The 14,363-nt window shown below is 37.3% G+C and overlaps 3 protein-coding genes and 1 non-coding gene across 6 annotated transcripts in view; 1 reads left to right on the top strand and 3 right to left on the bottom strand.

Annotated features, from left to right (window-relative positions):
* Window positions 1-163: 163 nt before the first annotated feature.
* Cyp40 (Cyclophilin 40) lies at window positions 164-1,966 on the bottom strand. Its single transcript, XM_025304479.1, has 6 exons — window positions 1,678-1,966; window positions 1,454-1,591; window positions 1,063-1,361; window positions 844-978; window positions 510-764; window positions 164-442 (listed from the first exon to the last, which is right to left on the bottom strand). The coding sequence occupies exons 1-6, from the start codon at window positions 1,760-1,762 to the stop codon at window positions 224-226; spliced, it is 1,131 nt and encodes a 376-aa protein (XP_025160264.1). The 5' UTR covers window positions 1,763-1,966; the 3' UTR covers window positions 164-223.
* A 1,684-nt stretch (window positions 1,967-3,650) lies between these two features.
* TRNAQ-CUG (transfer RNA glutamine (anticodon CUG)) lies at window positions 3,651-3,722 on the bottom strand. The gene has a single exon. It is a non-coding gene; the product is annotated as a tRNA-Gln (tRNA).
* Window positions 3,723-4,938: 1,216 nt separating this feature from the next.
* On the bottom strand, window positions 4,939-6,687 carry Ndfip (Nedd4 family interacting protein). Of its 3 annotated transcripts, none has more exons than XM_011140187.3 (6): window positions 6,497-6,687; window positions 5,910-6,059; window positions 5,705-5,845; window positions 5,502-5,625; window positions 5,235-5,420; window positions 4,939-5,142 (listed from the first exon to the last, which is right to left on the bottom strand). In XM_011140187.3, exons 1-6 carry the CDS (start codon window positions 6,506-6,508, stop codon window positions 5,039-5,041), a joined length of 717 nt encoding a protein of 238 aa, XP_011138489.1. In that variant the 5' UTR covers window positions 6,509-6,687; the 3' UTR covers window positions 4,939-5,038. The 3 variants fall into 3 exon arrangements, with proteins under 3 accessions (XP_011138489.1, XP_011138488.1, XP_011138490.1); XM_011140186.3 differs by having other exon boundaries at window positions 6,482-6,686; XM_011140188.2 differs by lacking the exon at window positions 6,497-6,687 and adding an exon at window positions 6,208-6,424.
* A 527-nt stretch (window positions 6,688-7,214) lies between these two features.
* Ndf (Nucleosome-destabilizing factor) overlaps window positions 7,215-14,363 on the top strand; it is a 34,582-nt gene continuing 27,433 nt past the window's right edge. Inside the window, exons 1-7 of the mRNA XM_011140195.3 lie at window positions 7,215-7,385; window positions 7,481-7,517; window positions 8,977-9,065; window positions 9,147-9,273; window positions 9,525-9,626; window positions 9,733-9,924; window positions 10,773-10,946. Of these exons, the coding sequence (XP_011138497.1) occupies window positions 7,351-7,385; window positions 7,481-7,517; window positions 8,977-9,065; window positions 9,147-9,273; window positions 9,525-9,626; window positions 9,733-9,924; window positions 10,773-10,946 (756 nt within the window). The 5' untranslated portion in view covers window positions 7,215-7,350. The remainder of the gene's footprint in view (window positions 7,386-7,480; window positions 7,518-8,976; window positions 9,066-9,146; window positions 9,274-9,524; window positions 9,627-9,732; window positions 9,925-10,772; window positions 10,947-14,363) is intronic.

The following is a 14,363-nucleotide window of genomic DNA, read 5'->3' as shown; positions in this document are numbered from 1 at the left end:
ATGATCATATGATTGTATTAAATTGATAAAAAAAGTTGATTCATATGTTTCACAATGTAGCTTATATATCAACAAAAAATTATGTACAGATTTTTTCATCAATCTAATACATACATTGATTTAAACCTTTAAACAAACACTGCAGCTGTGGTTATCAATGTAAAACTATCTATATATAAAAAATTTTTATAAATTTGTAACTTCTAAGCAAGAAGTAATTTCATTACTTGAACATTCTTTGACACACTGCTCTTTCTGTCGTCAAGTAGGAATTTATAATCTTTTTTACTTTATTTATTTCCTGAACGATATCCTTGTTATTAGGGCATTCCAGGAGTGCTTGTTGCAAATTTGCTAAACCTAATTCATATTCATTCATGCCAATATAAGCTTGCCCTCTTCGAAATAATGCTTTGCTATTAGCTTTGTCCAATTCTAAGACCTGAATTAAATTGTGCGTTAAAGCGTGAAATAAATTGTTTGACCTTTTTATTCGAATATTTACTTACCTCATTACAATGTTCCACTACATCGCGATAGTTCTCTTTTTTTAATTTTACAGCAGCCAAATTAAGTAGTATAATCACTTTAAGTTCTATCAATGTCCTGTCAGGTGTATCTAACAAGTCCTTTTGCTTTGTCATCCAATTATAATATCGCAGTGCTTTCTTGTATTTTCTATCCGCATCCACAAAGTTTTTTCTCGAAAAATAATAATTTCCTGAATCTTTTATCTTTTTTATAACCTCCTCAACATATTTGTGCTATAAGTATAAATAAATTCAAATTTAAATATAACCTTTTTATACTAAATACAAGAAATGATATACAAGACTGACTTACACTTAGTTTATTAACAGACAAAGAATAATGCCAATCTTCGGGCCATGGTGTGTAAACATCTTCAGATCCATCATTTTCTTCTATTCCCCAGCTTTCATCTCTTCTTAACTCTCCACAATCGACTACCTTTATTTCCTAAACAAGCCGATTGTGCAACTGAGCAATCGTGAAAGCTTAAATAAACTATTAATCTTGTATGTTAAAAAATTGTAGTCTTACATCAACTGGAATATCCTTCATAGTCGGTAGGCTATTGAGCTCCAAAATTATACCTATGCCTTTAATGACTTTTCCAAATACTACATTAGTACCGTCCAAATGTAAGCAAGGCACACAAGTGATAATAAATTGGGAACTGTTGGTGTTTGGTTTTCCCTCATTCACCATACTAAGTAATCCAGCGGATGTGTGTTTTAACTGGAAATTCTCATCCTCGAAGTAAGGACCATAGATACTCTCCCCGCTGGTACCATTGAAGTTTACAATGTCTCCTCCTTGGATCATAAACTGCGGGATGGCTGCAGTGAATGATGTATGAAACAAATAATAGATTAATCTAACATTTAAATGTAATTGGACAGAATATTACATGATAGAAAAATATGCATACATTTGTGGAAAACGCATCCCTTGTAATGTAACCTCTTGGCGTTCGATCCACTGCCCTTTTCGCCTGTGCATAATGCACGAAAATTTTCCGCGGTTCGTGGCACGATATCTTTGAACAATTCTATGACGATTCTGCCCACTAAATAACAGTCACAGGATCATGAACTCTGCATTTCGTCGCACAAGTGTTTGCTTTTAAAATAAATATAACCTCGTGCGAAATACCTTTCTCGGGCCCAACAACAATATCCAAGAAGACAATAGGATTCGTGTCAGAATTGTCACTTCCATTATTCAACGGACGTTTCATGTTTTTCTCAATTATTAGCTCGTGCAATAACCGAGTTTACACTTTGCTTATAAAATTGATTCGTCAGTGTTATGATGACAGAGTTTGTATTGTTCTCATTAATAAATAGAAATGTCTATTCAATATGCTGTTCGGTCGCGCTAACTAGGTTTGTTTTTTTTAGCTAGAATGAAATCGTATTGGAAGGAAATTAGAACACGCCAAATTACATAAATGCTAAAATATAGGAGGACAAAAAGAACAACTAAGATAATAACTAATGTAACATTATAATTTTTGCGCGTCGAATTAAAGATGTAGTTAAGACGAATGAAAGATTTGCTATGTCTATAATAGTAAATTTTATTATACGCATTTATTATATACACACTTATCAAGTTACATATATTAAAGAGAATTATCAAGTCATTATATATATTAAAGAGAGAAATCTACATTTCTAGTTGGTACAAGTCCCATTTATACGCAATATTTCCTTTATGCAATCCAACAAATTTCAAATTTCACGTTCAATGTATTATTGAATTTATGAAAAACATTTTTTTATTTATGTACATATAAATTGATATAAACAGAGACTGTATAAATTAAACATTGTATACAAGTTAATAGAATCTGAAAATCCAAACTTTTTTCTTTAAACCGAATATAAAGCAACTTTTACTCTCTGTGTACTATCTTAAGCCAGCGGCACACGGTGCTTGTTTTCGTGCTGGATTGCTTGCTAGATGAAAATACTGCGTTCTGATTGGTGCATTTCCATTCATCTTCGGAAATGTACCAATCAGAACGTAGTATTTTCATCCAGCAAGCAATCCAGCACGAAAACAAGCATCGTGTGCCGCCGGCTTTAGCTCTCGGAAATAAGGTGTCTAACATTTGGTTTGTTCTTTTTAGCTGCACTGCGGAATTAGTGCAATAAGTTAGAGTGAGACAACTATATTTGTTCTCACTTTAACTTATCGCACCGGTTCAGTAGTGCAGCTAAAAAGAACAGTCCACTAGTCTTGGACCCGTTATTATTAGTTCTAAAGTTCCCGCTACGAGCCGCCACTTCCTTTACGAAGAATCGTCGTGATATAACTCAATGGTTCAGCCAGACGTCTTATTGCCTTATCCTGAAAAATAAGTAAAATTCAACGGGTTGTAACTCCAGGAAAAATAACAATATCGAAATAGTTCGAAAAGTATTTTGTAGCTTAAAGCATCTAGTTTATAGTCATATTAGTGTCATTATTTTGTCTTTGTTTTTTACCGAGGTATATGAGAGGTTAAACGAGAGATAGTGATCGTTTAATTTCCAATTTCATTTCACAGTTGAATTTTTACATCAAACATTGCTTTTATCAAAAATATAATAAATATATTTTTAAGAAGAAACTTTTTAAGTTTTTTAATTATATTTTAATGAATGCCACATATTGGTTGATACATTTATCTTTTGTAAACGATTAAAGTCGAAAGACCACATTTCCGCTTTAATATTAAACAATTCGATAAAAAACAGTACGGCAGTCTCTTTATATTCTATCTGAAAGAGAAAGTTCTCGCTTTCAAATGCTGTTACTCACATTTATACACAATGTTTTCCGCAGAGAAACAATCTTTTTTACATAACGGATTTATATTTATCATACGCTATCATTTACTTACAACCGTAATGTTTCTTAAAAGAACGTTTTAAGATCTCTTTTGACATATTTTTCTTTCATTAGAGGATTCATTTTAAAAAGTGCTAATTTACTATTTAAATTAATTTATATTTTTCTATATAATAATTAGTTACTTTTAATTATATTGAAAAGTTTTTATTTAATTTATACCAGTTTATAAATAAATAATGATACAATAAAAATATATATATATATATTTGTGCATGCAAAAGGGAAGGTCCCACCGAGATTTGAACTCGGATCGCTGGATTCAGAGTCCAGAGTGCTAACCATTACACCATGGGACCTCTTGCAGAACAATGCAATAGATAATGTACATAAGGACTCAAAACTTTTAGTGAATCTGTATAAATAGAAAACATCAATATATCGAATCTGTAATCTTATCGACAACAGATATTAACTACACGAATGCGTAACATAATGAAACAATAATAAACACTCTTTCGATGACAGATAAAAATTTATTTATTTTTTATGCATTTGCAAAAAATATTCCTTGGAAAATATATTGTGTGTACATTGCGTAACATGTACAAACGGCTTTGTATAAAGCATCTAACGTGCACTTAGACTGCATATCGATATTCTGGTATATAGTACTAAAACTAAAACAGAGTGAGGGAGATAACATAAAATACTGATGTTTTTTTGTTTTATCGTTGTAATAAGTATAACAATTAAATGTGTCTCACAGAATAACGTATAACGTATATATCGCATTGTTACATAATAAAATTTTAATACATATATATATATATATATCATATTTATTTATATTTTCTTTAACTTATATTACTCTCGGAATTTCGTAAGAGAATTTCGCTATATAAGAGAATTCCGTAAGAGAACTCTCACTATGTGTTTGTGTGTGTGTGTGTGTGTGTACACATAATATATATATATAAATTATAATACTCTATATAAACAAGCAAGATATATCAATACACTTATCATATATAGTCAAATTTCTATAGAAGCTCCTCTCTAGCACTAGAATGTATATTTTATACTATCAGAACTTTTGTCCTCTCTTTATTACACTTATCTGGAAATAAACAAATTTTATTTCTCGTATCCCAAAACGATTCATTTTGACTTTCTGAATATATATATATATGTAAATTTTGCGCATAATTTTGCGCGCCTAACATGCACGCGCGATCCGTACCCAAGCGAACAACGCATAAATGAATATCATTTCGGTTTAAAGCATTGTTCGTATTTTGAGCAATAAAAATGTACATTATTTTCCCCATAGAATATCTCATGACATCACATAAAGTTATTTGTGGCTATGTGTGTCAGTGTGTTTGTGTAGTGTGCGAACGAGCACGCATGAAACAAGTTGAATTTCTTTCCTTTGTTTCTCTTTCTCATTACGTTCATTTTATGTAGTGAATTTGGCAAAAATTATTTTCGAAGTCTGGCTTTTCATTTGCTATATAGATACGATACGATAAACATTATGACCTATATATAAGATGCTCTCCCACTTAAGAATGTTATTGATTATATATATTATACAAATACAACCTCACATAGAAATGCTTGCTCTAAAGCCAAATTGAATAAAGGTGCAGATACATATTTACTGGTTTCTTTAATAGAAAAAAAGTAAACGTTCTTGTGCGCTGCCAGACAATAGCCCCCACCCACGTTTGATGTTCAGATATTGGATGATGGCACGTATGCAAATTAGAATGCCTGGAATAAGCACGGTTACGTTATATGTACTTCAGAACCAGGGACTCTTGGATAATTGCAATAAACATGAATATTCTAGCTGCAATACATACCAAATGCCATTATTAGCCACCACAGCCATGAGTTCTCTCGCGAGGCAAGGTCAGTAGAGTGTTTGACAATGAGCGTCCACTTTGTCAGGGATAATCCAAAGCCAGCTAGCGCTCCGTAACGAGAAGCAATAGTGTGACAGAAACACATTAGCAGCAAAAATCCGATCCAGTTAAAGAGGAATGCAACTGTAAGCAAACATAAATCAATATAAATAATTGTCACTTTATATTTACAGTATTATTTGACAGTAGATAACAGATGTTTACCAAGAAACGCTGTAAAGAACATAAAGTCTGTGCCAAGTAGTCCACTTTCCGGGTCCCCATCCGCAGCTTCAGTATCTATAGCCAATATTGTTAGAGGTTGTTGTGGCGCTCTGACATTCCCTAGCTACAAAATGTTTCACGATGAATCATATCTGTTCAGAAGATAAATGTACACTGAAATCCCTTTAATTACAATCAGATACCATATGTATTTGAGGATGAGGCTCGCCCTGTAAATTTTTCTCGCGTTGCACTTCTTCGTAACTAGGTAGTTTTGTGGCTACTTCATAGGGTGGTGGTGCAGAAAAGTCTGGTTTTGGAGGTGGAATCTCCTCCCCTTCAGCCTGAATAATTTTATTCAGTTAACAGCTGACCAGACCATCGTGCTAACTTATATCATGATATTACCATCCGATTTACTGCTGCAGCATGCGCACCGGTAGAACTGCCAGAATGTCCTAGCATATCAGCCTGCATGACTGGCATAGCCACGGTGAGTGTAGGAATTTCGTTATTGCGCGACACTTCGCCGCTGGTATCCGCAATTGTTTGGAGTGGCTGTAAAGTAGTAGAGATTTCAATAAATAACACAGAATTTGCAGAGTTATCGTCGAAAAATACGATTTCGTCAATATTGAAATACACATGCTTCCTTAAATCATGAGTAACAAAGCCGTCGATCAAGAGGTGACGAAATAAAAATCACCAAAACAGCGTGACGTTATCGTGAGAATGACGTAGAGGTGAACTAAAGCGACCGCGACCTCGGACGAGAAAAATTTGACAGTCTCGCGATATTCAACTCCATCGCGTGACACACCAGTCGAGACTGATTTTCCTACGGTGGCAAAAGACAGAGATAGAGATATATATTTCGCACGAGATTCCCCGACTCGCGAGGTGAATCGAACGCGATGTCCAAGGAGCGTTCGGTGAAACGGGATCGTTTACAAGCGACGATTGATCATCCGCGAATGTACCGTATTGTGACGGACGTTATTGTCCATTGTCGGCCAGATTTAACGTAAACTGTGACCAAGTGACGTCTCGTTAACGATCCGCCGCGAAGGACGGTGCGTGCCTCCTTCGTGACGCGAAATACCCCTTTTCAGCAAGGTAGCAATCGTGCGGTCACAATCGATGGCTGACAGCTGGTAAGACGTAACCAACGTGACCATTCAAGATTCCGCTCGAGTCACGTCCATCATTTCCGACGCTGATAAGAGAATCGTAGCTGAAGTCACTGGCAAGATCTTCCTATTGGACAAGTCCAACTTGATCAGGGAATTCAAGATGCGGAATGAATCCTTGGTGGTCTACGACCGTATCGACGATGTGCTTGACTGAAATTTTATAAATCATGACTGGAAAAGGGCGACTTCAAGGAAGAACAAGGCTGCCATTTCGCGGGAAATGAATTTTTTCTATCTCCGGTCCAAAACTGAAGCTCGAGTGTCGAGCGTCGATTGGTCGTCGGCGGCTGCGCATTGCGAGTTGGCCTTTAGGACGTGACCTTAGCCGCCGGAAGACCGCTGAAGCACCGGAAACCTGTTATCAACAATCTTAATAATTCCTCCAACAGAACAGTGTATTTTTCAATATATAATCAATGAAACGCACGTATTTTACATTCATCCGTTGCACGCTAGATGCAACGCTGATTAGCAAGAAAGTCACTCATTTGACTAGTCAACCGGCATAAAAGGGTTCAGTGGTGGGGGCGACGTGAGGAAGGGACGACTTGGATAACGTTGCGCACAAACGACGCTGCGAGCGCCAGTTAGTTACTGGGTGAGCGTTAGAGGAGCACTATCCCCGACCGAGTCTCGTGGAATTCTCTCGTGTCGTGATGTCAGAAGTATTCAAACTAGGTGATCTAGTATGGTGTGTATTGAAAGAAGTGTTCATACCTCGACAATCGCGCGTATATACAGTGCTCGTGTACTAATCCCAACCCCGTATCTGTTTCTGACTTTCAGGGCGAAGATGAAGGGATTTTCGCCTTGGCCCGGCCGGGTAAGTACCAAACCTCCGATACACCAGCGGCTTCGACCTAACCGTCGAGATCGTCATCGATGCGACTCGTGTTTTTTCTCCTTTTCTCACACTTTTTCTGTCTCTCTCATCCTCACTTCTCTCTCCCTCTCTTTCTACACCTATCTCTGTCTTTTTTCGTCTTAAGCTAAGTTCCTGCGCGCGCTCTCCGTCTGTCTCTTTCCCTCCCTCGCTCCCCCACTTATCTCCCTCTCTCTCTTTCTCTCTCACTCACTCACTCACTCACTCTCACTCGAAGTCAAAAGCGCGCTGCGACGTGCCGCGTGCATTCGCTTGTATTTTGGCGGGTTTCGCGCTGTTGGTGTTTCCATCTCGGCCTCGTCTCGACGGCTGGACACGGCGTGGCGCGACACAGCAGCTGTTGACGCCACCGCTTTGGCCCGCATAGCGTCCGCTATCTCCCGCCACACCCGACCTTCGAATTCAAATTGGCGCGCAAGACGCGGAGATATAACCTAAATCTGCTCACCGAGTTCATTTCGTCTCTCTCGCTTTCGGTCTTCGCGCTCCAGCTCCCCTACTTGCTTGCTTGCTTGCCCGTCTCCTTTCCTTCCTTCCCTCCCTCCCTTCCTCCCACTTTTCCTCCACCCGCTGATGTTTCGTAACTCTTCATCGCGGTGGATTGAATACCGATACTACCAAGATTCATCAATGAGACTTTAGAATTTGTCCCGCCCGTGACTTCGTCCATACTTTTTCCCCTTGATTGGCAGAAATGCGTCTGATATCGAACTATATTGCGCAAATCGCGGATCTCGATTAGGTTTGATCGGTTTGTCTTGATTATGGTTTCCGCGTTTAAAACCGTGTTTTAAAAGGATACATCTTCAAGTTTCGCAAGAAAAAAACAGAAGAAATAAAGTGTAGAAAGTGTAATCAAAATGAGCTAAGTATTCGCAACTTTACGCGGTAACTGTTGGCGGCTATGCAGGGCCGTATGAAGATCGGAGATACGAGCACACAATTTAAAGATGTTTCTGTCTTAATGTAAATTCTGCATTATAAAATTATCTTACAAAAAAATACGATTATAAGACACATCGATATTTTTTTAAATTTAAATTTTGGAGATATATAGATGCAGAGAAATGTTAAAAATTTATCATGTAAGACTTGTAAGAAAAAATTGCTACATTTTTTTTTTTATATTTATGTATCTTTATTATATATATATATATATTATATATATATATATAAGATATATTGTTAATATTATAAGAATTGATTTTCAAATAATATCTTGATCATCATTCTTGTTTATCTCATTCCATTTTTATATAATTATATATTATTATAATATTTTATACATAAATTGTATAAGTTAGGATGAGATACAAATCAAATGTTAAGAGGTGTTACAATTTTTATATTATGACAATATATATCAGGCTCTATATTAATTTTATGATGACATGCAAAGGTATCAAATCCTTCAAAGGACTTAAAGAAGCCTGCTAACACCAAAAAGGGACCAGTACAATGCATCTTCTTCTTTGGAACAAACAACTAGTAAGTTCCATTTACAGGTGTTTTATTGTACTCATAGAGTATTACTATGATCTGTGTTTTTCAATAAAGTATCTTTTGTAGCGCATGGATAGAAGAATCCCACATTAAACCATACCAGGAGTTTAAAGATACTTTAGTGAAATCTAGCAAATCAAATGCATTCAAAGATGCAGTAGAAGCTATAGAGGAGTTTATCGCAAAAGGCGAGGTAAGTTTTACACCTTTCTGTATCTGTATCCGATAATTGTCTCTTAATAGAATTACACATGTATTGTTTAAATCATGTTTAAAATATAATTATTAAATATAAAATTGACCTAAAATCGAGTAATTAGTAATTAGATACATATGTTCTTTTTATTTGATTTGATCACAAAATGATGCATATTAATTAAAAATTAAAATGTATAATTTTTACTGATGTTAAAAATCATTAAGTTCCTTATCTCATTGTGTCAGGTGTTTGAAGATGGTTTGGATCCAGATTCTCTGTTTGACAGACTTAAAGAAGAAACAATTGCTGAGAAGAAAAGTGTCACTAAAACGCCGAAACCACGCAAGGTTAGCGACAAAATATAGCTCGCATCTGTTTGTAACGATTTTTAAGAATGTCAGTGTCATGTTTCATATTATGTCTATATGTACAATGGAAAAATTATTGTCACAGGAAACGCCGAAAGCTAAGCGATTAGACAGTGGTGCAGGTGATGCTCGTCGACCCGCTAAAAAGCCGCGTAGGGATTCAAGTATCAGCAATAGCAATAGAGTTGGAAGCATCAGTCCTACATTGAATCACTCTACTCCGCCGAGAAAATCGGGCTCGACACTTTTGAACAGACCAGCAAATATCGCCAGACCTGTAAGTAATTGCAGCGATGTCTTACTTTCAACAGAATGAATTTATTTATATATCGGTTTTTTATCATTTATTATTAATATATTTCAATTATGATTCTACAATAATATTGATGAGTATCGCGCAAGCCTGATTTCGACATCAATACACAGATGTGTAACTTTTATGTGCATTGTCTAAAATACGAGTACACTTTTAAATACTTAACAGACTCGTATTGCATATTCAGCGCTAAGTGCTATTGCCTGAGTTTGAGATTCGTTCAATATATATGACGATACAATATTACTATGAACCAAAAATCTCAGACGACACGCGAAGCACACCGGTATACATATATATATCATAGTGATGCGCCTCAGTGCCGTAACTAGTACGACAACTTTGTCGCCACCTGTTGGTCCCACACCCTTACCTGTACTGAATAAAACATGTCGAATAATCATGTTATGTATATTAACATTAGGAACTTTATTCTCACGCGGAATATTTTAACTCATATCTCTTCTAGTTCGATAGCCATTGTATCGATATTTTGAAATCGCAGTTTTAGAGCAATTCAATACATATACGTATGATCTTATAAAGCAAAAATTTTACCACAATTATGGATTTTAGGGGAATTTGAGGCAGATATTCTTTCATTCGAAATTTTGGACACATTTTTTCGCGACTTCCCAATTTCTCCCATAGACATTTTTCTCATCAAATATCTAATTAAAATTCTATTTTACTAGATTCCAATTATTCCAATTAAATTAGATTCTCATTATCCCAGTTCAACTAAATCTCAGTCGAATGCACACCAATTATGGGTTCTTCCCATAACACCGTTGTACGCTTTGCCACAGGTCACGCCTCCCCTGGATGTGGAAACGCTGTCACAGACTCTTAAAGAGAAGAACATCCTGCCGTCGAACCTGAAATTCGGTTTCCTCGGACTCGGTATCATGGGTAGCGGAATTGTGAAAAATTTGATCAACAGCGGTCACAATGTGATTGTATGGAATCGGACGCAGGAGAAGGTATGTACCGACATATACATATATATTTTTTTTGTTTATGTCTTCAATGATAAGATCGCACGTGGAAAGTTTTAATCGATACCAACCGAACACTCGTAGGAGCGTTTGTTATTCACGTTAAAACAATATTCCGAAGTCATAGACTCTTGTATAACGTATACCTGATTGTATACGTTCACTTATATATACTTGACAGAGACGAGCGCAACGGAGCGAATTGTCGTGTATAAACTCGTTTGCGTTCGATAGCGATTGCGTGTATTATTCTCAATTGATTATGAGAATAATACATTCCATTTTATTGCGATTGTCTTGCCTCCTCAATTACGTCCGCTAAATCCGATGCATCGCATTCGCGCGTGTAGCTCATTACGCGTCATGCAGAAACTGGGAGATTGGGTAGAGGGTGGTTGTGCTTGAAGTCATTGCGAGTATTGCAATAAACAATGAGATTTATTAACTTAATAACTATGGTCTAAGACTTGAGCAGATTCACACTATCTCGGTTGAGAGTAACAACGCGGCAAATTTTGCGCAAAACAAATGGACTCGTCTATTACAAATAGTTTTTTCAGGTCTTTCGCATCGGTCGGTCGATATTTCGAAACGATTTGATTGCTCGGTCTGTCTGTCTGTCTCTTTCTTTTTCTCTCTCTCTCTTTTTTCTCTCTGTCTCGTTCTCTCTCTTCGCAACCAATTTCCCAACGCACAATGCTCGAGTCTAAGCGAGCGTGGATGCACCTCAATATGACTCGGTGCTGTTTTCTCCACTCTTCTCGTTCTGCAATCCGCAAATTTACGTGTGAGATAATGCGGCTTGAAGGCCGTTATAGATTTATCGTTTCTTCCGATATATCCGTTAACATCTCTCGGAATGAGAAAATAGGGAACCTTTAGGCGACGTTTAGGCGGTGGAAATTTTGAGAGGTGGCGGTCTTGTATGGCGGAGCGCATCCAAAAGTATTGTTTAAACGGCGTTTTCGCGGTGGCGCGATGAAATATCGCTAGCGGGCAGAATCGATCACACACTCCCGACAGTGCGAAAACAGCACTTCACAGCGTGGGGAAAGAAGAAAGAAAGAAAGACGAGTTCTTCGCGCTCAGACTTGCTTTCTTTGGTACGCGTTTTTCCGAATGTCGATCCTTCGATTCGCAGCACGAGCGACTCTAACTTCCCGTGCTTACGGTGTACAATTAACGTTGCGCCGATAACTTTAACATTCCTATCAGATACGAACGATTGGCAAGCGTCTTCTTACGTAAGACCCGCGACGAAATTTTATCGTAGCACGCGCACGCGCTCCCGTACAGTTTATATACGTATTTCTTATAATATTCAAAAAAGTGTGCAAGAGAAGTTTCCAGACTCATAGGATAAATAGTATTCATTGTACCGAGCAAAAAATGCTCAGTAAACATGGGTCGAGAAATCGAACTTTCCAAAATCATAAACGTTTTTCGATTTGGGTAACGCAAGTTCTTTGTGTGATTACGCGCATGGAGGCGAGCATCTTACCGTATTATACTTCGTATTATCTTACCGTATTATACTTCGATGCTTATAAGAAGTTTAATTTATTTTTCACCTGTAAATAATATACACGAATTATACACGTCAGCGAATTCAAGATGCAGCTGGCCAGATTCGAGGTAGACCAGGAAATGTTGAGAGTGTTCTGTAATTCTGTAATTCGAAGATTCGAAGAAGTCAGGCGTGCGTAAAAATGAGAGGAGGACGCGTGGAACACTTACTGCAAACAAGATACAAACAAGTAACAAAATAAAAATGCGGTAAAACACTCGTTCGTTTATTCTGCGCGCGTGATCAATGGATGCGCCTGAATAATTTGCGTTATTAAAATCAGGAAATGTTTGGAGCTCTAAAAAGCTTAATTTTTCCACCCATGTTTAGTAAGTTACTTTTTACTCAGTGTAAGTCTATCTATCCTGTGAGTCCGGAGTCCTTTTTCTTGAACACCTTATATATTTATTTAGAGATATATGATAATTAAAATTTATATAAAAACATGCGCACGCACGCTTTAATCGGTACTTTTACAATCGCTCCGAGGGCATTTCGTTTATGCTCGCGCGACTTATAACTAATTACTCGGACTAAAACGACATCCAATAATATATTACATAATAATTTTTCAAACAACGCACGCGCGCATAATTTCCCTCTACATCGGTAATTCACAATCGTATTGCTGTCTTTTCCTTCAATAGCACACGAATCACAGTGTTCGCAAGAAAACACGCCAGATAAAGTATAGTCGATAGATTATATAGGGTGTCCCGAACGAATGGCTAGTGGTTTAAGGACATGTTGCATTTTAGAAAAATAAGATTGCCTCTTCAATGTTACATCACGAAGAGAGACAAGGGACACATACGCACTACAATATATATATATATATATATATATATATATATATATATATATATATACATGTATAAATCTTTGCTACAAAATGATCATCTTACGGTAGTATTTAGTTTCGCCGAGAACGACTTGTTTCACGGAGTTGTGTACATATCGAGACAGAAGTAGATGGAGCAAATTCTTCAGTACATGTCCGTGAGTGATATACTGCGCGTAACGCGAAAGTCACTCCTGAAAGGTAGTTTCTTGCAATTCTGAACGTTTTGTATTTTTTCTTCTTTTTTTTTCTTTTTTCTTTTTTTTTCTCCCACGTCTCGGTCAATCGACCGGGCAGCGATTAGCGTTCGCGCTATTTCGTTCGCATACGCGTGCGCGCGATCCCTCCGTTAAGGCTTCGCGGTTGAAAACGATGTCGTATAAAAAATATACATGCTGGAAGCATAAGTACGAGCTTTTCGATCTACGAAGGAACAGGAGAGGAAGGCTCTCTCTCTTCTCTCCTTTTCTCTCTCTCTCTCTCTCTCTTTCTCTCTCTTTCTCTCGCCTAAGATTCGATGTGCCATGTCATCAAGCACGCGTTAGCGTACTTTAAACTATTCTCTAAGCGTAGTGGTTTCAGGTTTCCCTCTTTTTTTCTGTTTCACCCACTCTCTAGAGCGCAGATCTCGTTGCCCGATAGGTAATACCCGTTTAACTAACAAGGTAGAAACACGTGGCCAAAGGCGCACCAGTTGAACTTTATTCCCTCGTATACTTTCGCGTATGTGATCACACGTGTACAGTTACGTGTATAACAAATAAGAAAATGGCGCCCGGAGGGCCCGTCTGTGAGACGCGACACCGATTATCGCACAATCGAAGTGGCTGGTGGTAGTAGATAGAGCTTCTTCTGCGGCAGGTCGTAATTGGCGCTTTCGAGTAGAGAACACAGAATCTTACGTGTCGAAGTGACGACGAAGTCGAAATCCAACGATTTATTCCGGACATTCATTCGACGCACGTCGATCGCATCTCGGTAATTATTCTCCCGT

The sequence above is a fragment of the Harpegnathos saltator genome, unplaced genomic scaffold (assembly GCF_003227715.2).
Source record: "Harpegnathos saltator strain DR-91 unplaced genomic scaffold, Hsal_v8.6 scaffold61, whole genome shotgun sequence".
In the NCBI taxonomy this organism is placed as follows: Eukaryota; Metazoa; Arthropoda; class Insecta; order Hymenoptera; family Formicidae; genus Harpegnathos; species Harpegnathos saltator.
This window is presented reverse-complemented; position numbering and strand designations above follow the sequence as displayed.